This window comes from Nomascus leucogenys, chromosome X (assembly GCF_006542625.1).
Source record: "Nomascus leucogenys isolate Asia chromosome X, Asia_NLE_v1, whole genome shotgun sequence".
In the NCBI taxonomy this organism is placed as follows: Eukaryota; Metazoa; Chordata; class Mammalia; order Primates; family Hylobatidae; genus Nomascus; species Nomascus leucogenys.
In genome coordinates this window covers 62987913-63011476 of record NC_044406.1, presented here as the reverse complement: position 1 = coordinate 63011476, position 23564 = coordinate 62987913, and the positions used below count along the sequence as shown (strand labels likewise).

At 51.1% G+C, this 23564-nt stretch overlaps 1 protein-coding gene across 1 annotated transcript; it reads right to left on the bottom strand.

The window, feature by feature from the left end:
* Positions 1–23544, bottom strand: MED12 (mediator complex subunit 12). Its single transcript, XM_030806750.1, has 45 exons — positions 23247–23544; positions 22623–22727; positions 22223–22414; positions 21930–22086; positions 20945–21126; positions 20661–20771; positions 20285–20539; positions 19754–19900; positions 19493–19592; positions 19226–19362; positions 18875–19006; positions 18381–18507; positions 17713–17942; positions 17258–17338; positions 16957–17127; positions 16608–16752; positions 16390–16440; positions 15949–16067; positions 15619–15762; positions 14985–15148; positions 14650–14781; positions 14000–14227; positions 13680–13824; positions 13402–13522; positions 12905–13006; positions 12691–12804; positions 12264–12439; positions 11905–12084; positions 10509–10580; positions 9924–10057; positions 9592–9753; positions 9194–9305; positions 8938–9027; positions 7983–8092; positions 7601–7736; positions 7196–7357; positions 5799–6173; positions 5440–5590; positions 5086–5282; positions 4834–4911; positions 4526–4743; positions 1608–1827; positions 1081–1221; positions 487–568; positions 1–276 (listed from the first exon to the last, which is right to left on the bottom strand). Exons 1-45 carry the CDS (start codon positions 23343–23345, stop codon positions 233–235), a joined length of 6531 nt encoding a protein of 2176 aa, XP_030662610.1. The 5' UTR covers positions 23346–23544; the 3' UTR covers positions 1–232.
* Between the last annotated feature and the right edge of the window lie 20 nt (positions 23545–23564).

The following is a 23564-nucleotide window of genomic DNA, read 5'->3' as shown; positions in this document are numbered from 1 at the left end:
TTTGCAAAGAAGCTCTGTGTATTGGGTGCAACAGCTCTGGGGTCTCTATATAAATAATATACAAAACCCAACAGCTCAATGCCTCACATTAACAAAAATACTAAAAACTTATTAAAAATGGAGCCTGAGGGAAGGGCCCCAACCACTACTGGTGCTAGCCCAGGAACGGGATTGGGAATTAAGAGGAAAGGGTGGGGCCACATCCAGTGCACAAGCAGTTCCTCCAGGTGGCTCAGTAGCGTCCAAATATGTTGGTACTGGGCTGTGGCTGGGTATCTGTGAAAAACCAGAGATTATCAGGGATGGAAGACCAGGCAGGGGTGTGGGTATGCACGAGGAAAGCTGTTCAGGTATCAAGGGAAGGGGATGGAATGGAATGCCTCCTCTCATAACCTGGGCCTGAAGCCATCATTTCAGCTACTTTGGCCCACCCCGCCCCCTAAATTTATTCCATGGGGTTCTCCTTGGGAAGGCAGGCAGGCTTACTGGAGAGCTGTTGTTGAAGTTGCCGGACCAAAGCTGCTGTCTGTTGCTGCTGCTGGGTCTGCTGAAGCCCCTGGCGCTGGAACTGGGTGGAAATAGGAAGTGGAAGACTGAAGTCGAACTTTTCTCCTTCTTCAACCTCCTTTCCCAATCTGTTTTTTTTTTTTTTTTTTTTTTTTTTGTCCCCCAGGCTGGAGTGCAGTGGTGCGATCTCGGCTCACTGCAACCACTGCCTCCCGCATTCAAGCAATTCTCTGCCTCAGCCTCCCGAGTAGCTGAGGTTACAGGCGCCTGCCACCATGCCCGGCTTATTTATTATTATTATTATTATTTGTATTTTTAGTAGAGATGAGGGCTCACCATCTTGGCCAGGCTGGTCTCGAACTCCTGACCTCAAGTGATCCACCCGCCTCAGCCTCCCAAAATGCTGGGATTACAGGTGTGAGCCACCGCGCCTGGCCTCCCAATCCCTTTTTAGGGTGCCATGCCCTGCCTCCCACCTCTACCCTATTCCATACTGTCCCCAACCCAGTTCACTGGCTGCGTGCCCAACCTGGGCAGCTGTCCCTGAGCCTGGGGCTGTAGTCCAGCAGCTACCTGGGGCTGGGACTGGGGCTGAGGTTGGGGAGGAGCCGCCTGTTGCTGCTGTTGCTGCTGGTGTTGCTGTTGTTGCTGTTGCTGCTGCTGTTGTTGCTGTTGCTGCTGCTGCTGCTGCTGCTGCTGCTGCTGTTGCTGCTGCTGCTGCTGCTATAAGAACATAAAAGATACTTCAGAAGGAGCAGAGGGAGGAAGCTAAGACTCAGAACTAGAGGGCTGAGGGCAAGGGATGAGGAAGCAGGGTGGGAGCTTGGGGGTCTACTGCCTTCCCTTTTTAGACAGCTGCCCAGAAAGAAACCAAATCTAGGGTACCCGGCAGACAATGTCCAACTCTCTCCCACTATGATCCCTAGAAAACAAAAAGGGGGAGGGTAGAAAACTAACTTCTCCAGCACCACTAGAGGCCAGCTGCTCTGCTAGGTGTTTTGGTACACTGCCTTGTTTAGTCTCGGTAACTGTGTGGGAAGAACTTGTGCCTCTCTTCCTCCCCGGGCTCCCAGGTCCCAGATGAAATCCCAGTGCCTTACCCGCAGGATCTGCTGCTGCTGCTGCTGCCGGATGTGGTACTGCTGCTGCTGCTGCTGCTGCTGCTGTTGCTGTTGCTGCTGCTGTTGCTGTTGCTGTTGCTGCTGCTGCTGCTGCTCAGGTAGGATGGCTGTTGAGCGGACGCCTGCCTGGACGCCCTGGGCACTCATTGGAGTCATGGTACTTATCATGGGTGTCTGCTGCAGTGTCTGGTGTGAAAACCTCCAAAGACAAGAGGGTCAGAGATCAAGGCATGAGGGAGGTGAGGAGAGGGGGTCAGTATAAACCTTGGGTCCCTGACCTGAAAGAAACATTAGCAGGTTATTTCATTCATTCCTTGTGTCACTAACCAGACTTCCAGTCTGGGGAATAAGTTGCATAAGATGATACTCTATTTTAGTGTCTCATAACCTTAATGGTTAGGAATTTTTTCAATTCTGCATTAGCTATTTTTCTCTTACAAAAATGAAAAATAGGGCTGGGTGTGGTGGCTCACACCTGTAATCCCAGCACTTTGGGAGGCTAAGGCGGGTGGATCACTTGAGGTCAGGAGTTCCAGACCAGCCTGGCAACATGGTGAAACCCCATCTCTAGCAAAAATACAAAAAAAATTAGCTGAGCGTGGTAGTGGATGCCTGTAATCCCAGCTACTCAGGAGGCTGAGGCAGGAGAATTGCTTGAACCTGGGAGGTGGAAGTTGCAGTGAGCCAAGATTGCACCACTGCACTCCAGCCTAGATGACAGAGCGAGACTCCATCTCAAAAAAAAAAAAAAGAAAAGAAAAGAAAAGAAAAGAAAAAATCAGTCTTAGCACAAGATAGGCATTCTATAAACACTCATTGAGGTTTTTTGCTGTTGCTGCTGTTGTTCCCAAATAACATTTCAAGTTGTTCTACTACACGTGTATATCACTGCAAGAGTCTACTGGCCAGGCTCCCTGTCTCAAGTCTTCTTTTTTTTTTTTGACACAGAGTCTCACTCTGTTGCCCAGGCTGGAGTGCAATGATGCGATCTCGGCTCACTGCAACCTCCACCTCTCAGGTTCAAGTGATTCTCCTGCCTTAGCCTCCCGAGTAGCTGGGATTACAGGCACATGCCACCACACCCAGATAATTTTTGTATTTTTAGTAGAGACGGGATTTCACCATGTTGACCAGGCTGGTCTCGAACTCCTGACCTTAGGTGATCTGCCCACCTGGGCCTCCCAAAGTACTGGGATTACAGGCATGAGCCACCACGCCCAGCCTGAAGTCTTCTTCTTGCACCTTCCAGTACGCATCCTATCCATTCATTCCAAGGAACCTTGCAACATACCCAACTCCTCCTATCACTCTTCTGATCAAAAGAGCCCTTTCTGGGACTGTGTCTCAATTCTTCGGCTGAGCATTCAAGGCCATCTCTCAGCCTGCCCCTTCCTAGCCTAGCCCCAGTGACTTCCCCAGCACAGATTTTACACTCCATCCAGGCCCTTCTTCCCAGGCACCATCCTCATTCTGGTCCCCATGTCTTTGTTCATGTTACATCCTCTACCTGGAATGCCCTATCTTTTCCTCTTCTCCATAAATCCCAATCACAGCTATTCTTCAGAGGCCAACTCAAGTCTGACCTCCTTCATGAAACATTCTCTGATGAGTCAGGCCCACAGATATTACCCCGTACTTTTTCTCAATCCACATTTTACCTCATAGCATACAACTGCATACCCGATTATATCTTTGCTCAGAGTGTTCTCTCAATATTCTTCTGTAAGTCTAATCTCCCCAGCTATAGTAAAGATTCTTTGTAGTGAGGAACTATGTATCGTGGGGTTTTTTTTGCTATCTTTCTTCACCTCACCCAGTCCTGGTATAGTGCTGGCCACACAATGGGCAGTTAGCCCACTCCCCAGTGTTCTTAATCCTAAGCTTCAGAGTCTCTATACATGGTTACAAGGACTCAACTAAGGCTTGACTAACGTTAACTATGGTGGGAGGATTCATTCATTAGTCCATCCTGGTATTCAACCTGATATTCAAAGCCGGTACCGGCTTTATGACTCCTTATTATGTAGTTCATCTATGAACTCCAGCTATTTTTTTCTTTTTCTTTTTCTTTTTTTTTTTTTGAGACAGGGTCTCACTCTGTCACCACTGGAGTGCAGTGGCGCAATCTCAGCTCATTGTGCGATTACAGCTCACTGCAGCCTCAAACTCCCAGGCTCAAGCAATCCTCCCACCTCAGCCTCCTGAGTAGCTGGGACTACAGGCATGCACCGCCACGCCTGGCTAATTAAAAAAAAAAATTTTTTTTCTTTGGCCAGGTGTGGTGGCTCAGTTCAAGACCAGCCTGGGCAACATGGCGAAACCCCATCTCAACTAAAAATCCAAAAAATTAGCTGGGTGTGGTGGTGTGTGCCTGTAGTTCCAGCTACTTGGGAGGATGAGGTAGGAGGATCACCTGAGCCTCGGAGGTCGAGGCTGCAGTGAGCCATGATCATGCCACAACACTCCAGCCTGGGCAAATGGAGTGAGACTCTGTTTCCAAAAAATATGAATTTTTTTTGTAGAGATGGGATCTCCCTATGTTGCCCAGGCTGGCCTCGAATCCCTGGACTCAACTGATTCTCCCACCTTGGGCCCCCAAGTGCTGGGACTACCAGTGTGAGCTACCACACCCAGCCCAGATTTTTCCTCGAGTCAGATAAACAATTTCCCCTCTCTGGGCCTCAAACAACTGTTAAGGAAGTAGACATGAAACTATTGGTCTCCAGGGTCCCATCCAGCTGGAGACTTCTGTGGTTATGGGCTATGTGGCTAGATAAGTATTCTTGATGTCTCCGAAAGTTCTGACCAGTCCCGTCACTTTCAGGCACAGGCTTTCCCAAGTCAACTGCTCCCTTATACCGGTGCATCTCTTCCTAGCTCACCACTACTTTGGGTACCTTTGAGTGGAGGTCAGTCCATGTCCATAGGTGGGGGCCTGCTGATGCACATAGCCACTGGGCCGCTGTTGCAGGTGGCGGGTAGGATCTACAAGAGTAGGATTGGTAGAAGGGTGGGTGCTCTGGTAAGGCTGGCTGGAGTAGCTGGGGGGCACCATGGTACCTGCAGGGCCTGTGTGTTGCTGCAATCCCACATGAGAAACATAAGGAGTATAGCCCTGGAGGGAAGAAGGAGAGAGGGAATCAAGGCCGAGAGTATGCGGATCAGCTTGCCTCATCCACCTAGTCTCACAATCCCAGGCTCTTACCTGGGAAGTCTGCAAACCGTAGGAAGAGCTGGGAGTCATCTGATGGACAGATGACTGTCCCAACATGCCCTGACTCTGCTACAGGGAGAAAAGAGAACAACTCAAACTCAGGAAATGCTTGCTGCCATCTCATCTCTTGTGTCTCCCACCCTGAGTGTCCTTGTGAAGATCCCAAGTGTCTCCTCAGTCCTGTGACCCTTAAAAGCCCCTCTCCCTGACAGCCCTCCCTACTGCCCCTCTCACTATCTTTGCCTGGAGCTGTTGGCGAAGGCGCTGTCCTTGGGGCACCGCAGGTTGCTGCTGCCGGTACACAGAGGTCTTATAAGAGGAGGGTTCTAAGCCCATGACGCCAGTCATGGTTGTGGGCAGCACTCCAGGGTAAGTCGGTCGGGTGGGCAGCTTCTGCATTGGTAAGCGCACAGGGCGGTATGGGTCCACACGAGGGCCACCTGGAAAGGAGAGTGGGCTGACCTCTAGGCTCCTCATCCCTCTGTCTCTTGCTCAGTGTCCTTGACATCCATAGCTCCTCAGGGGAATGGCATCATCCTTTGGGCAGGGAGATTGTACAGGTAGGTCCCTCCAGCATTCCTAGTGGCTGGCACTCACCTGCAGGTAGTGGCTGGTTCTGGGTGTACAGGCCTATGGAGCCTTGCCTGTAGTTAAGGTGGGTTATGGAACCAGGGTTTGGGTGGTGCAGGAGGTCCGGAGGCACTGTCACACCATAAGGGCCGCTCCGACCCGGGCCCATTCCATAGTCCTGTGTGAGTGGCAGAGGAAGAGGGTGAGTGGGTTGCAGCTGAATGGGGTCGGGGAGCTGGGGGAGAATGAGGTAAAGAGGAGCTGGATTCGTATATGGTTAATTTTTATTATGATTCTAATGGCACCCCCACCCCTCCCACAAACCAGAAACTGGAGCGTCATGAAGTGAGAGGCTGTGGGAGAACTGTCACGGGGGAGGTGCTCACCTCTGTCTTGGTAGCTGGCTGGCTGCGTTTCTTGCCCTTGGTGGACTTCTTCTTGCGTTCCTCAGTACTGGGTGGAGCAGCCCCCGGTTTGTCAGTTTTGGGGGGCTCTGGAGCCTTTTTCTCAGGCTCTAGCAGGGTAGGAGCAGGGGGCTCCTCATCTTCTGGGGGCAGTGGCAGTGGCTCCAGGTAATAGGCACGGGGCCGGGGCCTCAGGTGTGTGTGGTAGAGCAGCAACCGCTGCTGCTCCTCTCCTCGAGCCACTCGCCGGTCCACTCGGACTGTTCCAAACCAGCCCCAAGAGAGTGGTGCTGACGGCTTCAGCCCCTCAAAAAGATCCCAGGGCGAGATCTTCTGTTTGGTGGAAACCTGTAGACCCTGCTCCAGAAAATGAAAAACAATAAGCTATTGGGACTTAGAAAACAGAAGAGAGACTGCAAGCATTTGTAGGAGTGGGTAGAAAGAAAGTCATAGGTAGATTCAGGAGAGATGGTAAGAAGCAGACAGACAGACAGACATGGATACACATATACATGCGGAAGAGAGTTATGCAGGGAGAGAGTGAAGGGTGGGGGACAGGGAGAGGTGTGGAGGCGCAAGATGAAGCCAGCCCGGACCAGGAGAGGAGATGAACAAACGGGGCGGGGGGCGTGTGGGGAGAAAACGGGGTCGGGGAGAAAGCCAGAGAGGGAGCGGGGAGGGAGAGGGATTGACATTCAGAGGAAGACAGAAAAAGGAAGGCAGAGAAAGAGAGGAAGGCAGGGAGAGACTCTGCCTTTAGGTAGGCAGAGAAAGAGTCAGAGAGAGAGAGAAACAGGAAGAGAGAGACAAAAAGGTGGAGAGACAAAGAAAGGCAAACGAGTCAGACAGGGAGAGAGACAGAGACGGAGGAAAAGAGACAGATGGACTAGGAAGACAGATGAAGAGAATGTATATATGAAGGAGTTAGACTTTGGGTTTTAAACTATACACAATAATTATGGTTACTCAACAAATACTGCAACTGACAGAGAGGGAAAAGATAAAAGTGTGCAGAGATGGGTGGGTGTAGGGAGAGAAACACAGAAATAAAAGAGATATGGGCTGTCGGCCAGATAGATGGGTGGGGTAGGACATGGGGCAGGTGGAGCAGAGGAAAGAGGAGGGTAGGGTATTGAAAAATGGGTGGTATCTTAAAAGGTGAGGGCAGGGTGAAGGAAAGAGGGTGGGACTCCAAAGATGGAGATGAAATGTAAGGAAAGTTAAGTGGTTTGCTCAAAACCCCAGAGATGGTGTTCACCGGCAGAGACTGATGGGCTCCTGAATCTGATGAGTCTGTTGGAGCTACAAAGCTGATGCAGGGAAAGTTCTTGCCCAAAGGGGAAAAAAGGCAAGGGACATGGGCAGACAATGGAACATGCCTCCTTCTTGAAGATGGAATCGAAGCCAGCAATCTTGTTGCCCTTGGTATCGATAAGGGAGCCCTGTGGCTCACACGTGATGACATCTCGGGTCTGCTTGGGCAGTGGCAGCAGCTGGCGAACCTTTTCCAGACTGTCTGACTGGCGCTCCCCCAACTCCTTCTGCAGGCACGGGAAGATAGGACAAGAGTTCAGAGATACAGAAAACAGGGATGGGAAGTCTCAGGGGATAGCACAGAACCTGGCACAGAGAAGACTCCCACTCAGTAAATGCTCACGGCATGAGTAACAAAGAAAAGACAGACGTGAGAAGGAAAGGTAGATGGTTCCAGCCAGAAGCAAGTTCCTGAGGCTGGACAGCAGATTCCAGTACCCACAAACCTTGCCCCTGCCTCCTCTGCTTACCTGCAACTTCTTCGCCAGGTTCATGTATGCACGCTTGTTCTCCTCCATGCTGCCTTGCGAGATGCTAGACATGTCTGCAGCCAATGTCCCATTGATGAGCACGCTCAGCATGTCCAACACAGTAGTGAAGAGCTCACTGAGACAGGAAGCCAGAGAGAAAACCAGAGAAGAAAGAGGTGAAGATAGAAAAAGGCCTCAGCAGAGGACACAAGCAGGGAGAGGTGCTTAATATGTCATCCCAAGGGCACCAAAACTGTATGGGGAGCCCAGGGCCACGGAGTCCACAGTAACAGCCACACCAGTCTCAGTGGGTGCACCTGGCATGGGAGTAGGGGGAGCTTCTTGGGTATGAAACTGCAGGGAGCGGGTGGGGATGCTTTACTTGTTGGACTGCATGTCGACAGTGCCGCTGATGATGATCTCCAGGAGGAGCATGGCCCACTCCGTGGTCTGCTGGGTGCTGCGCTGCACCGTGTCAAACATGCCCCCCACCTGCCAGGGCCACAACAAGTCAGTCAGATGGCTCAGGGACAAAGGCCAGAGTTTAAGGAAAGCTTAGTTCCAATCTGAGTTGGGACGCCTGAGTTCATGCTTGAGTTGAGCCTATGATTTGCTACATGATCTCAAGACAATGAGGGAATTCTTGACATCTCTGGGCCTCTGTTTCCATACTTAGAAAGTGATGGGAGTTGGACAAGAATGATTTCCAGGATTCCATTCAACATTCCACAATGGGTTTCCAGTGCTTCTAGGGCCCAGTCAGAATCTAGGATACTGAGGCAGAGGCCCTGCAAGGATCCAGGGTACATAACCTATTGGACCATGACCACAGTGATCCAGCCCCCTTAACCACTTTCAGTCCCTGCATCCTTTCAGAGAACAAGGTTAATACTTCAAGACTCAGGCTGGGCAAGGTGGCTCATGCCTGTAATCCCAGCACTTTGGGAGGTCGAGACAGACAGATCATTTGAGGTCAGGAGTTCAAGACCAGCCTGGCCAGCATGGTCAAACCCCATCTCTATGAAAAATACAAGAATTAGCCAGGTGTGGTGGTGCATGCCTGTAATCCCAGCTACTCAGGAGGTTGAGGCACAAGAATCCCTTGAACCCAGGAGGTGGAGGTTGCAGTGAGCTGAGATGGTGCCACTGCACTCCAGCTTGGGTGATAGAACGAGACTCCAACTCCAAAAAAAAAAAAAACAAACAAAAAAAACCCTTCAAGACTCAGAATAACCTGGGGCCTCTATCCTTACCCCTATTCTCCCCAACCTGAGGCTTTTGCACTCCGCATTTCCAGCCCTACCCTCTTCCTTCTTCTCCCCAGCTGGCCTTCTCACCAGGTTGAGCCGCAGTTTGAGTGCCTCATGCATAAGCTGCTTTGGTTTGCAATCATCTAAGTACTGGTCATCTCGCCAATTATTCACAATCTAGAATAGAAACAAATAAAATACGCAGCTCAGGGATCTTCGTGTTTCCATCCCACAGCAGCCAATATGTTTATCAGAAAGTTCTGAAGTTTCCAAGTACAGAGTAACCCCTTAGGTGCATCCTTCCCTGACCTCCTGCCCACCTCCATGGCCCAGACATCTGTACCTGGTGCACCTGGCTGTAGAGGGAGGTAAGGAGTCCCTCGCGTTGTTCATCCTGCCCTTTCAGACATGTTAGCACCAGTGATAAGAAGGGCTGCTGGCTCAACAGGGACATGCTAGAGACAAGAGAAAGAAGAGAAGAGAAGAGAAGAGAAGAGAAGAGAAGAGAAGAGAAGAGAAGAGGAGAGGAAAATGGAGACTGTGGGTTGGGAGTCAACTTCCAACCTCATTCTCCAGACTACTCTCTTAAGATCTAGCCTCTTGTTCAGCCATGCCCACTCTTATCCTCTGATTTTCCAGTTTCCTATGATGCTTCTCCTTGGCCCAAGTTTTATTCTTCCCCGGGCCTGCCTCTTCTCCTTTCTACCCCTCAATCTTGGTCCACTCCCTAAGCCCCTTTACCTCTTCTGCTTTTGTCGATCACGTTCTTTGCGTGAAGAGGAACCCAGGTGCTGACCCTTCTCCAATTCCTCCCCAGCAGCCTTTAACACATGTCCCTGGACTGAGGTGGGCAGTTTAGCAATGAGGGGGGCCACCAGCCATACACCAGAACGCTCTAGAGAGCTGGAGAACAGACAGAGGACATAGGGTCACAGGGGAGCCAGGCAAGGCTGGAACAATCCATCCTCTCCTTTCCCTGATGGACATGCTGGCATCTCCACGCATCTGACATCACTCACGCTACCAGCAGAGAAACTCCTAAGGGGATGGGTCCTAACATGTTTCTATCCGACCTGAGCACAGGCTTGGTCTTGCTGCTGCTGGGCATGTTGCTTGCAGTACTTCCAGAAGATGACCCTGTCTCTGCTGACTGTTGGAAAACCTCGATTGTGGCCTTGGCGATGTTCTCCAAGAGGGAGTTCATCTCCTGGGGAGGATGAAAGGCACAGAAGTGCTAAAATAGGTAGCTAAGGGTGAAGGAAAGCAGATGGTAGGAGAGATTGGAGATGAGGAAGAAGGACAGCACTGGCGGAGATTGATGGGGAGATAGGAACCCAACTCTGCTGGGAATCATGCCCTCTAGTGCCTCCATATTTCTCCAATTCCTCACTGTCTTCTCCTTTACATACCTCCTTACATCTATGGCCAGAGAAACAGGCTCCACCACCACCACCAAGCTTCCCCACAGCTCAGAGCTCCAACACTCTCAACCCATTTCCCTTATCATCAGCTCCACTTGTTCACCACTTTCCCATCCCCTCTTATCTCTCAGCTCAAGAGCCCGAGGGTAGGATCTAGGTTCTTCTGTGGTGGACCGCCTCCCCGACACATGGAGCTGAACGTGAGCACAGGAAAGGGAGGGTCCAGGCACTACTCACATTGTTAGGGGTCTGCTTGATCATGAGCTGCAGCTCCAAGGAAGACTGGCGCATGGTCCACTGGTCCAAGTTCTGTGATAGAGGCCCCACACCCAGGCTAGTCATCATCGTGTTACCCCCAGCTACCCACCAATCTGAGGCCAATTCCTGATTTCCTGCAACATTGAATCACAGACTCCTGGAGGTCTGAAAGGGACCTCTATGACCCCATCTTTAAGAAAGACTACATTTAGGGAGGCTGAGGCAGGCGGATCACCTGAGGTCAGGAGTTCGAGACCAGCCTGGCCAACATGGCAAAACCCCGTCTCTACTAAAAATACAAAAATTAGATGGGCGTGGTGATGGGCGCCTGTAATCCCAGTTACTCAGGAGGCTGAGGCAGGAGAATCGTTTGAACTTGGGAGGCAGAGGTTGCAGTGAGCCGAGATCGCACCACCGTACTCCAGCCTGGGCGACAAGAGCGAGACTCCGTCTCAAAAAAAAAAGACTACATTTAAATAGTCCAAACTAGTTGAAAATCTTTCCAATTTTTAAAATAGTTCAGGGAAGATTTCACATCTTTCCCATCCCCTCGTATCAGGAAGTTCTGCTTAATGCTTAACCTTGAAACCCTCAATGTTAAAGTTGAAGCCTGCTTCTCTTGTTTTAGACCAGCTGCTCAAAGTCCCTGACAGGACCTTTATAAGACAATCTCTCAAAGTCCTGTAGAGACCAAAAGGCTACTGTTAGCTAATCTCTCTTCAACACTATCTCTTCTGGGCTGAAGAGACCTTATTCCTTTAGCTTTTCCTCAACGGCTTTATTTTTCCACTCTCTGGTCATCTGAAGGTGTGAAGCAATGTGAAGTGGAAAGTGTACAGACATGTCTGGGTTCACATATTGACTCTAAACTTATCAGCTATGTGACCTTAGACAAGTTACTTAACCTCTTCAAGCCTCAGTTTCCTCATCAGTCAAACAGGGAGGCTCACCTACTTCATAGGGTCATAAAGATTAAATGAGGAAATGTGTGCAGAGTGCCTAGCACAGTACCTGGCACAAAGCACATGCTCAGCAAGTAGTAGCTACTACTATTCAGTTCCTGAACCATGGCCAAAATGCCAAATATACACGGCCCACACCTAGGCCTCCCAGATGCTATGCTTCCCATGGATAAGCTAGATTCACTCCAGATAGCTATGCCCTCACCTAATACTCTTACACTGGAGTCTAGACCATATTGGACTTACTCCTCAGCCCATGCTGGAGCTGTTTCTCTCACTACCTCTCCCCTCCCCTATATCCTTGTTTGTCTTCCTCTCTACTTAACTCCCCCTCTCCTTTTCTCAAGGTTCCTATTGTTTCTCCCCAGATTGGGCCCAATGCTTCCTCCACGGCCCCCACGGCCCTGGCCTACCTGGAGAATGCGCTTTATGCGCTGCCGCTGGGGGTTTTCCCCATCCTCATTGTCCAGCAGTCGATGTGGGTAGCAAATGAGCTGCATGAGGCGCTGCGCCTGGGCACTACTCAACACTGGGTCTTGCAAGTCATTGCTGTCCTCACACAGAGACTTAAGGCAACGTTCTCCTACCCATTCCTGAGGAAGCTGACAATCAGGGACTGGGAACAACCAGTGAGGGGGTTAGGAATATGGGGGATGGGCTGGAGTTGGTAAGGAACACAATGCATAGTAGGGAGGTGGTGTGATCACGGGCTGGAAGCAGAACTATATTACACAGAGGCATTTAGGGGGTGTGGGAGGAAGGTGAAACTGACCTGTTGGCAGATGCTGCGCAGCACGTACTTGGCATAGACATCCAGACTGGCTGTCTCCACAGAGATGTTGCGGCCACCCTGCCTCCGACCACCACTGCCACCTCCTCCCTCCTCCTCTGGAAGTTCTTCTGTTCCTCCTGTCACAGTGAAGCCTGAACCTTTCAGTTCCGCATCCCCTGTGGTTCACGGGTGGGAGATAGGGAGGGCAGAGTGAGATTGGAACACTGTGTGGAGACCCACCCTGGGCCCACAGAGGCAGAAACACCCCAAATCCTGCCCTATGGGACAGAAATATACTTCTCTCCCTTCCCTCCTCCCCAAAGGTCAGAGAGACCACCTTCAGAAGGGAGAAAGACTGCCCCTTGTAGTTTAGCTGGCACTCCACCCTATACACACTTCTGGCACCACTCCCTTCCTACCCCCGTACCAAGTACAAACACAGCCTTGAGAACAGCAAACACAGCTCCATCCACGATGCGGTTCTGGGAGGCAGCCAGCAGGTGGCGGTCACAGGAGGAGCGGATTCCTACTGTAGGCTTGTCTGGGGAAGGCGATGAAGTCAGGGGAAGCAAAAGTAGAATCCACGGAGGCAGGGGAACCACACTTTCTACTGTTGGCTGGTTCAGATCAGGGTCACTTACTTCCATCAGACTGGCAAGGATTGAGCTGCGGTGTCTTGAAAAGGTGAAGGAGGATGCGGCAGGTAAGCCGGGCCCCTGGCTCAGAGTCCTGTTCACTACAAGCTAAAAGGAAGACAAAATAGACCTGGGAGGGATGAAGCTGAACTGTATGTGGGTTTATGTGTGTGCGTGCTTGCATGCATGCAAGTGTATGGCACGGGCATGGGAGAGAAGATGAGGTAAAGTGAAAGGAGAAAAAGCAAGATAATATTGAAAGCGAGGTAGAGCAGAGAACTGTTATGCAGTTGAAGGGTCAGAAATTGGAAAGGTCAGGGCTGCAAATCCAGGGCTAAAAAACAGGTTCCTTCTAGCCTTCAGCATACCAAAGGACTGGCCTTCTGGGGAAGGCCAGGGAGCCGCAGCAAGGTCTCCCACAGTGAACAATGAGAGGATGGCCGTCCAGTGTGTATTGAAATTTGAGGTCTAGAAATGCTAGGGGTTACAGATTGGTAGTTCACCAGCATTAAGGAGTGAAGGGATGGCAGCACAGCGAATCAGATCTTCCAGGAGCAAACACTGCCGAGCGATGAGGATGGCAACAAAAGTAGCCAGCGAGTCATGAAAAGACAGGTCACTGACCTGGAGGAAAAAACAGACAGACACCACGACTCAGTGTGGAGGCCCACTCAAAGCGGTGTGCCTCCACTCTATGGAACTCTGTCCCTGGTCAGAGGATCACGACCAGCCCTCTGTCCTGGTCACTGCCCCACTAGCAAAACCCCACCCCAAGTCTCACATCAACATTGCAGAGGAGATCGTTGAAACCACAAGTGCCATTGTTAGAGGAGCAGCACAAGGCCTTAAGCACTCCTAGCCATTCTGCACTCAGTGACTTGCAATAGCCGGTCAGCTCTGCACACAGGATTGCGATGTCATTCACCCTAGGGAAAAGTACAAATGCCCTCAAGAAAAACCTTGCTCCACAAAACCTCAGACCCATTAACTTCTCATCTCTGCCCCAGTAAATAATCAACATTGTAGTACCTCCCGGGTACCTCAGCCCTCCCTATCTCAGATGGGGGCATGGTGCCCTTCCTCACTCAGTACACCCCATACCTATCGGGATCATGGTGCCCCACACAGACGTGCATAAGGGCATTGCAGACAAAGCTGTAGCGGTTAGCAGGGTTCTCACTAAGACTCTTGCCTAGCCCCGTGTAGGTGAAGGTGTGAGCTGCAGGGTTCTCTAGAGTGTCAATCATGAACTCAGGTGCCCAGCGCATATTTGATTCCGATGGCTCCACGTTGCAGTAGATGGTGTTCTTCACCTTTGAGCAAAAGTCGCTGCAGGGATGGAGGAAAGGAGATAGTAGTGTTGAAGGTCTGCTGAGGTCGAGGGATGGTCAGGAAAGGGGAGAAAAGAAAAAAAGGAGAAAGTGAGGGATGAAGGATCTTGGGACAAGAAAAGGGAGATGGGACAAAACAGACTGGGCAGGAAAGGAACCACATGGGAATAAGGAACTGGGGCCTCTGAAGGCAGTGAGGAAGAGGGGGGAGAGGGTGGGCCCCACAGATATAGGCGGGGGTCAAGCCTGCTGAGGAAGAGGGCCCACTCTTGATAACACAACAGTATGTGGAGGACACAGTCCACAAATGACCCCAGACAGGCAGCAGGGTCCCGGGCCATCCTCTCCTCCTGAGTTGGGTGGTCATGGGAAGAAGGGAGTAGGTCCCACTCACTACCCCTTACCTTCCACCTCTCTTACCTGAAGAGCTCCCCAAATTTGTTCTTTAAATGGCTACAGGAGGTGTACAGATCATAGAGATAAGCAAGGATACAGCGCTCTGCAGAGGAGCCATCGGACCGGTTCATCCCATGCTTCACGACGCCACACAGCCTGCATTAAGAGGCAAGGTTGGGAGGGTCAGCGGATGGTATGCGGGCTCCTCCAAACAGATTCAAGCCTCTGGGAAATACCATTCCTTTCCCACCTGAGCAGCAGGCACTTCCCCAGAGTGTGAGGAAGTGCATGCTCTTCCCAGGCCACTTCCACCGGCATTCACCAGAGCTTTGTTTCAGTTACTCCGAAGCTCTGCTTACCCCTCAAAGACCTGTGCCATCTGGTCCTGGTTGAGGATGAGGCAGGCATGATAGTGCCGCAGGACAGCCACGATGCACAGGCACAGGCTAGTAGTGTAGCTGCCCACCAGATCCGAGGATTTGAGAAGCAGCTCAGCCTCAACTACACTCAGTTCATTCAGCAGCTAGCAGAGTAAACGGGGGTGAGAAATGCAAAGAGGCCCCTCGTGTTACATAGAATCCACCTTCCTGTGGGGACGCTGGCAAGGCTGGGCCTGAGCCCCTTCCTGCTGGAGCCACCTCAGGATAGAAGGGCTCGTTACCCTATGCCACAGTCTATCAACAACACCTCTATTGATAGTTTATTCTATCAACAACACCTCTAACCAGTGTCCAGGATACAGTTCTATGAACTCCACAGTGGGAGGATGGTCTGTGCCCAATGCTCTCATCTGCCTCTTGGCCTCCCCAGGGAGCACTTAAGTCTCTATTCCTGCAATCTTAGCTCATGTTCCACTCCCCCCGTGCTAGTCTTTCTGCCCCTTCAAATAGCCTGGGAAACTGGTTGGAGCCTCTAACCCTGTCCTTATGACCCTCCATAGCCCCTATATGGCATGAACTCCTTCCTCCACCCTCATCTCCCCAACTTCCCCACCTGAATGGCAAAGTCGATGAGGCCACTGATGCTGAGTGAATATTCCATGAGGTCGAAGATGAACTGCACATGCTGCACCAGAGGCAAGTGGTATGACATGCCAAGGGCAAAGCTCGTGATCTGCTCCAGAACATTCCGGGAGACCTGATAAGGGCAGTGGGAGTGAGACAGGAGTGGAGAGAGGAAAGAACCAGGGAAGGAGGAAAGGATGACACTGGAAGGGGATGAGACCAGGAGGCTTAGCCTGCCTAGCGGGGAGAAGATAGGGAAGAAAAGGAAAACAGGACAGGAGGCCAGAATGTGGGAAAGGGGCTGGGCTTAGGCCCACACCTGAGCCGTGACCTGGTGTTGGTCATAATGTGAAAGGTGCTGGAACTTAGCAAAGATATCTTCAGCAGTGGGGAAGGCTTCAGGCCGGTTGCGTCGCCGCTTCTGCCCATCCTCCCCACCTGAGGGGACAGTTGAAAGGGACCAGTCAAGACAGGGAAGATAACTAGTTGACTAGGGGTGGGGAGTGGGGTATGGAGAGAAGGCTATGGGAGGGAGGGAGGGAGAGAGGGAAGGAGGGAGGGAGGGAAGGAAGGAAGAGGGAAACAGGGAAGGGAGGGTCAAGGAAGGGACGGGAGAGGAATGAAGGGAAGGGGACAGTGAAGCAAAGGTTTAGAGGACCACAGACTATGTGGACCTTAAAGGAGTATGTACAGGGAGGTGCTAGGTTCAGGGAGGGAAGGGAGAGGGAGGGAGGGCAGTATGGGGCTTACTGTGAGGTACCTAAGAATGTCAGGTCTCCAGGATTCAGAGGCACAATAGGAGCAAGCTGGTCTGTAGAGGGGGGGAATGAGGGGGGAAGTTTCAAAAGGACTAGAGCTCTCAGGAGACTCCAAGAGACAGGACATTGGGACATGACTGGGGAGTTCCCTATACTGGGGAAGGGAAGACTGACTAGGGCACTCTTTGGGGGAGATCTGTTTAAGGAGCCTCAAACCCACCAGTTTCTGCTGTCCCCTTGCGGTTCAGAACCTTCAGGATATCCTTGGTGATTTTCTTGATGGCATGGCGGGCATCATCTCGCTGCTTTCCCACCCCAAACAGTACGACCAACCGCTGGTTGCACTCATGGCTGCATGACTCCTCCTGCATCCCAGCAGCACCATCAGACTCCAGCACTGATCTCCTTCCCTCCTCTTGAAAGCATGCTCCACACCCCTCAGCATCCACATGCTAAAGCCCTTCCCTTTCCCAACCCACATCCTCAGGACAGCTCCAACCCCTCAGCAAATTCCTTGGACAGCAATCTGGGTTCAAAACAGATCATCACAAGGTGTTGAGGAACAGTACCTGGGGGATGGGAAAATGGGTGGCATACTGCACGTGTCGTGGCTGGTCGTAAAGAACCCCAAGGGTCCCTTCAATCTTCTCCTTGGGTGGGGGCTTCACCTCCTTCTCGACATCTGGCTTCTCAGGGGATGGACTGCCCTTCCCCTCACAGGGCATAGTAGGGGAGAACAACTGAGAGAAAGGTGAGAAAGCAGAACATGAGAAGAAGGAAAGGGGATGGGGGGCATAAAGAAATGCCAAAAGCAGGCATAATGGGAAGATCCAAGGAGCCAGATTCTGCCACGCTCAGGATTGAACTTACTGAGAAATCAGGCTTCTCCATGTCCTCAAAGAGCACACTGGAACTAGGGTCAATGTCCATAGATTCTGAGAGCCCTGGATCCTGAGGGCATAGAACATAAGCGAAGTTGCTTTAGCCCTAGGGAGCGGCTCCCACCATATAGAAAACTTCACGGGGGAACTGGAGAGAGAAGACCAGACTGGGGAAAGCACAGGATCTGGAGTCAAGCCTCATCCAATCACTTAACCAGTATAGGCCTCTGTTTTCTTCAGCTTGAAAATGGGGATAAGAGTACCTCACAAGGCTGATGGGAGGAACCAATGAAACAATTGATGTGAGAGTGCTTGGTCAATCACCAAGTGCTAAGAAAATACTACCCCCCTGCGCCAGGCAAAAGAGGCTCTTAGAGGCCTCTGGGAGCCATGAAGATGGAAATGTCAGAAGAAACAATCTACGGCAAGGAAAAGCCCACTCACTTCGAGCTTGCTGCTGCTGCTGCCTTCAGCCTCCTTGTGCTCTGGGTCATCGGCAGGATCATCAAAGGGAGAGGGAGGCCGGGGACCAGGGGCTCCAAAGGCAAGGTCCCCTCGGGAGATGAGAGTGCAAGTATACATGTTGTGGGAGAAAACATCATGTCGAATCAGTTCACAGAACAGCAGTACTAAGTTAAAGAATTCCACCCGCTCACTCTCACTTCGAGGGTCCGCTGGAGGAAGGGAATGAGGAAACATGAGTTAGGAGAACACAAAAAGGTGGGCCAAAAGAGAGAGGGACACATCTAAGGCAATAATAAGAGTGATCAAATAGAAATCCCAGAAATTGTTGAGGGACAAAGTGTGATTGGTTAACCCACATGCTGCCCCACACACCATCTCAGAAAGGAATGTAACATCTTTGTTGCAATTTATGCAGTGAAAATGCTTCAATCACAAGCTCTTGTTTTTATCCTTCTCTGTATTTCTCTACTCTGTTTAACTGTAAGATGATCAGTTAAAAAGGATCACTAGAACGATATCTAAAAGTCATTCTGCATAGAGCCCAAGAAAGAAACATAGATCAGAGGGCTGTTAATTATGCTTTCTGATGACAGTGGCGGGTAACTGAGTCTAGGCAGAGGTAACTAGAGAGTGGTAGGGGTCCGTACTCAGCATGGGAGCCTGTGTATCCAGAAACTGCAGGAGGACATCCTGGAAAATGGGAGCACTGGGAGCAGAAAGGGAGCCAGAGGCTATGGAACCCTTCTCATCTGCGGCTTCTGATTCTCCACAACGCTGCAAGATGACAGAACAAATTGTAGAACTGACTTTTACCTGCTTCTTCACTCCTCAGTGTGTAGGCCTTAAACTACCACCTGCTTGACCTCTACCCCATGCTTTTCACTTTCATTCCCCTGATGACCTCCATGTTCTTTACCACCTCCCAACTGAAGCCTTGATGTTATCTCTAACTCTTACAACAATCCACTCTTCTCTACTTTCGCCTCACATCTGTAACTTTGCCTTTAGGTTCTCTTCTGCTTCTTTACTCTGTTCTCACACCTTCAACTCTGGTCCCTCCACCACCTCCATCTCTCGGTCTCCAACCCCAGTAAATTCCTTCCCATTGGCCAATCTTGTTCTCTTATCTCTGCCCTCTAACCTCAGCCTCAATCTCCGCCTGTCTCTTCTCCAGGAGCTTGGCTACCACCATAGCACGATGCCGACCAGAACGCTTGCAGCTGACAGCCCATTCACATAGCAATGACACCACAGCATCATCATCTGAGGAGATCTGGAGACCAAAGGAAGAGAAGGAGGAGTAAGGTAGGGGCGGGGACAAAGAAATGAGTTCCAATTTCCTAAAGACTGGGCTCTATCATAAAACATCCTGGGCCCAGTAAGATCATTTCTGCAGATATGCTCTGCTTTCAATTCCTCACCATGACTTCCCCTCAGACATATTATTGCTCTTGCAATGTTTTTTGCTCCTTCTATTCCCCTTCTCGCTTACCTCATGCCCATCCTTGCTAGGCCCCAATCCAAAGATTCGGTTACAAAGGGAGTCAAGAGAGTTGCTGAAGTCAGAGCGCTCAAAACTATGGCTGTCCAGCACTTCCAAAGTATGAAGTACCCGTCCAATGGTGAAGCCTAAGGAGGAAAAGTGGTAAAGGGGACTGAGCCAGAGGCCCGGTGCATTTTGGCTCTCAGATCTACATGTCCTTACTATCCCCATCCTTTCCTCAAACATACTTCCTATTATCTGTTCTCTGACACATACCAGCAGTAGCTTCCTGGCATTTATCGAAAGACCAGCGAACTTCAACTGCCTGTCCCCGCTCCTTGATCTGCTGCTCGATCTCCCGCAACTTTGCACGGACCTGCAATGTTAAAAAGGAAGGCTATAAGGACGTACCAAGGCATATAAAAGGCCAGAGCCCCAGGCTAGAAGAATAGTACCAGACTCCAAATCACTACTTCTGAAAGAGTAATTTAGCCTCATAGCCCAATCTGAGAGTGCCAGGCTAGTCGTCAGACATACCTGCTGAGTGAAGGCACTGTTACCCTCTGGCATGGGCAGGTTGGACGGGGCAATAGGCAAGTGGTCAAGTGGTGAGCCGGTCTTAATTCTGCTATCAGTTAGTGAGTAGTGCCAAACCAAGGCACTAGGACAGCACAGGAGGATGGTCTGCCAGATAGAAACAGCTAAGTCCAACTCATTCACCATGGTTACCCCTCTGGAATCCCATTCTAAGACCTAACCCGTAGATTCCAGATCCAAAGTTATTCTGACTGGGTCCCCAAGACAGGCATCACTCCACCCCTGATCCCCTCCCTTCACTCACTTTCCTAAAAGGCTTTGGGCCCACTATTTAGCCTTGGAAGGGAGAGACAGGCTGGTCAAAACCCCCAAAGGGGACTAATACCCCATTACCAAGAAACAACAACCTCCAAGCAAGTACTCAGCACCTACTCCCACATCCAATTTGGAATTACCCCTATTTTCTGGGATGGGCACCTGATTCTTCTCAGGCTATCTCTCAGTGTTTCCTTGGGCCCGCCTAGTACCTACCTGTAGGATACAGCTGAGGCCAAAAACCAGGGGCCGGTGCTGAGGGCACATAAGCAGGTCACTAAAGGGAGTCGAGGGTGTGCTGCTAGTTGGGGGCTGAGGAGCAGGGGTGGTGGGTAGCGTGCTTGTTGACTGAGCAGATATAACATGAGATGAGTGACTGCTCACACCATCCAGCTGCAGGGCCAGTCTCCGTGTACAGAAGTAGGCAAGCCGGCGGGACAGGTACGCAGACTGAACAAATTCCCCAGAGTACTGTGAAGACACGACCATCAGAGCCCCTAGTTCTCTCCAGGGGACCCTGCTCTAACGTTTTATTCTTCCTCACATCCTTCTTAGACTTCCCCTGCCCCACCACCAAAATTCCAAGCCTTACTCGGAGAAGCAGGGGCAGCAGCAGTTTAAGCAATTCATCCTCTCCAGGGCGGATCTTCTCAAAACACTCAAGCACCCAGGTCAGGAACTCATGTCTGTCCAGCATTCCATCCTATGGGTACCGGGGAGGGAAGAGGGGACTATTAGAGATGAAGCAGATAAAGTAAATGAAAAGATGAAGAGAACCACAACTGGGGCAAGGTGGCAGGCAGATTCTGTTCTCTACTGGCAGAGTACAAGTTCAGGCTCAACCCAATGCCCCACACAGCATGCCCTATTCCCTACCTGAAACATGAACATGGCCAGCTTCTCAGTGTAATCCCACTGCCGGATTGCCACCTCTACATCATGGGGCAAGGGCCCTATCGTGGAACCACAGCCCCCACTTCCTGCAGGCCCTGGCCGGTAGTATTCAGCCATCTTCTGTAACTGCTCCCACAAGTACTTGGTGATGATCTGAGTCCATTCTGGAGGAAAGAAGGAAAAAGGGCTATTTGATACTATCTTTCTGCTTAGAATATCCTTCTACTGGCCGGGTGCGGTGGCTCACACCTGTAATCCCAGCACTTTGGGAGGCTGAGGCGGGCGGATCACAAGGTCAGGAGTTCAAGACCAGCCTGGCCAAGATGGTGAAACCCCATCTCTAGTAAAAATACAAAAATTAGCCGGGGGCGGTGGTGGGCGCCTATAATCCCAGCTACTCTGGAGGCTGAGACAGGAGAATCACATTAACTCGGGAGGTGGAGGTTGCAGTAAGCCAAGATCCTGCCACTGTACTCTAGCCTGGGTGACAGAGCAAGACTCTGTCTCAAAAAAAAAAAAAAATCCTTCTACTTAGAATACCTTACCCCCACCCCTAATCACCATATTTGTAAGTTCAGTTCATCCTTTTAGTCTCTAGTCAAATCCCACCTTCCTAAAGCCTTTCCAGGTATCCCCATAAGAAAGTAATCTTTTGTCCACTCAAAGAACCTTCTGTTCCTAGCTTGACATTCACCACTTTCTATATTTAATTATGTTATTTGTACATATACCTTAGCAGCCCTGTTAGACTACTAGTATCCTAGGGGCAGAGATTATGCACTGGACGTCTTTGTAGCCCAGTATATGCGCACAGTAGACACTCAAATTTCTTAGTGTTTACTGATCAAGCAAATGCAAGAAACAAGCAGACACAAGGAATCTAGATTAAGAAGAAGGATGGTTCCAAGGGTGTCTCTATCACTCCTTGAAGCCATCAGCAGTACACCTGGTGTTAGGAGTTACTCACCCATGAAAGGGTCAACATGTCTCTTCTTAACCTTGGTCTCAGAGATTGCTGCATAGTAGGCACAGGTCATCTTAATGAGCCAGGCAGCCCGCATCACAGGCACTGTGTATTTGGCTAAGTACCCAAACACTTCTTCCTTCTTACTGAAAATGGGGACCTGGATGGACATTGCAAATAGTGAGCTCTCTATTATGCCCATGAGCTGACACCCATGTAGCTTAATATGGGAATAGGAGGGTACTTGGTACCCCATGCTCCCTCCTTGGCCTGAAGGACAGGAAACAGTACCTTACCTTTTTGGCTAGTTGCGTGAGTGGCTTGGTGCCAGCCAAGTCAGTGAACCAAGTGTTAATGGCACTCTGGGATCGTGCAGTCACCAGCCAGAAGTTGTCCTTCTGGTTCACTTGGGGCTTCCTGCGACCAGTGTCAGGGAGGGTATTACAACGTAATTTCTCTGCAATAATGCTGCTGAAGTTGGAACTGATCTGAGGGAAGAAAACTGTACCTCAGGGTGGGAAGAAGGGGCAGACAGGTGGTCCTGCCTTTTGCTGGGCAAATGCCAATGAGATAGCATTAGGTCATGAAGCCAAACTCAGCCACTTAGGTTGTCCCTATAAGTCTTCCCAACCCAGGGCCTTTGCTCCTTCTCAGATTCTTCCAGCCCTTTCCTTCAGCCTGGCAGAGTTGTCTCACCTTGGCAGGATTGAAGCTGACGTTCTTGGCACTGCCATGTTCATCCCCAGAGACAGCAGGCTGGTTATTGAAACCTTGTTTTACATTCAAGGCCGTCAGTTCATCCTGAGACAGGAAAGCGGCGTTTAGTTGTTTTTTCCTTAGGGGAAGGGGGAAGGGGTGGGAGAGTAGGGCAGGAGAAAAGAAGGAACAAGGTGAAAGGGCAGGAGGAGGGTTCCGTGTAGAACAGATCGTTACTTAAAGCTGGGCCCTTACATTCACTTGGACCCCACCCTCACCACCACGGTCAATAGGATTCCCAGCCACCCAGCGCGCCCTCAAACATCACTCTTCTCCTGCGAACAGCAGAGCAGCCGTACCCCACCAAGCTGTCTCAGACAACTTTCTGAGGTGTGTGTGGAGGAGGGCGCCTCTGGTGCGGCCCCTACACCACCCCCTATTCGTACCTTGGAACCCTCCACCGCCCCCCGTCCTGCCCTCCCACGCCAGCCCACTTTACTCTTCCCCCTTTCGGGACTTTTGCTCTCACCGAACCGCCCCGCCCCCCATTCCCAGCCGTCAATGCCTCCTCCTAGGCTGACCGCGTGCCCCCGGCCCCTCCAGAGCCCCGATTTTCGAACGCACCTCCTTCTGTTTGGGGTCCTGAGGGTAAACATCGGGAGGCCCCAGCCGCGGCCGCTTCAGCGGCCGGTGTTCGTAGCTCAAGATCCCGAAGGCCGCCATCTTGCCCAGCCCGTAGCGCCGGAGGCGCCAGCAGGGCCAGGCTGACTGGAGGAATGGGAAGGGGGAGAGGGAGCCGAAAAGGGGGGCGGTGGTTGAGAGGACGGCGGCCGAGAGACAACAAGGGGGCACGTTAGAAACTCTCGACCATTGCCGGAAACTACCGAGGGAAGCCGAGGGACGCCGGGAACCATCGGACAATACCGACCGCAGAGGGGGTGG

What these genes read in the sequence shown, in the direction of transcription:
- MED12 (XM_030806750.1), bottom strand. Translation starts at nt 23,345, where the DNA reads ATGGCGGCCTTCGGGATCTTGAGCTACGAACACCGGCCGCTGAAGCGG. An exon ending in TCAGCTTCAATCCTGCCAAG is followed by an intron (nt 22,415 to 22,622) that starts GTGAGACAACTC and finishes TTCTTCCCTCAG; the next exon opens with ATCAGTTCCAACTTCAGCAG. An exon ending in GCAGCAGCAGCAAGCTCGAA is followed by an intron (nt 17,339 to 17,712) that starts GTGAGTGGGCTT and finishes CTATGCCCTCAG; the next exon opens with GATCCAGGGCTCTCAGAATC.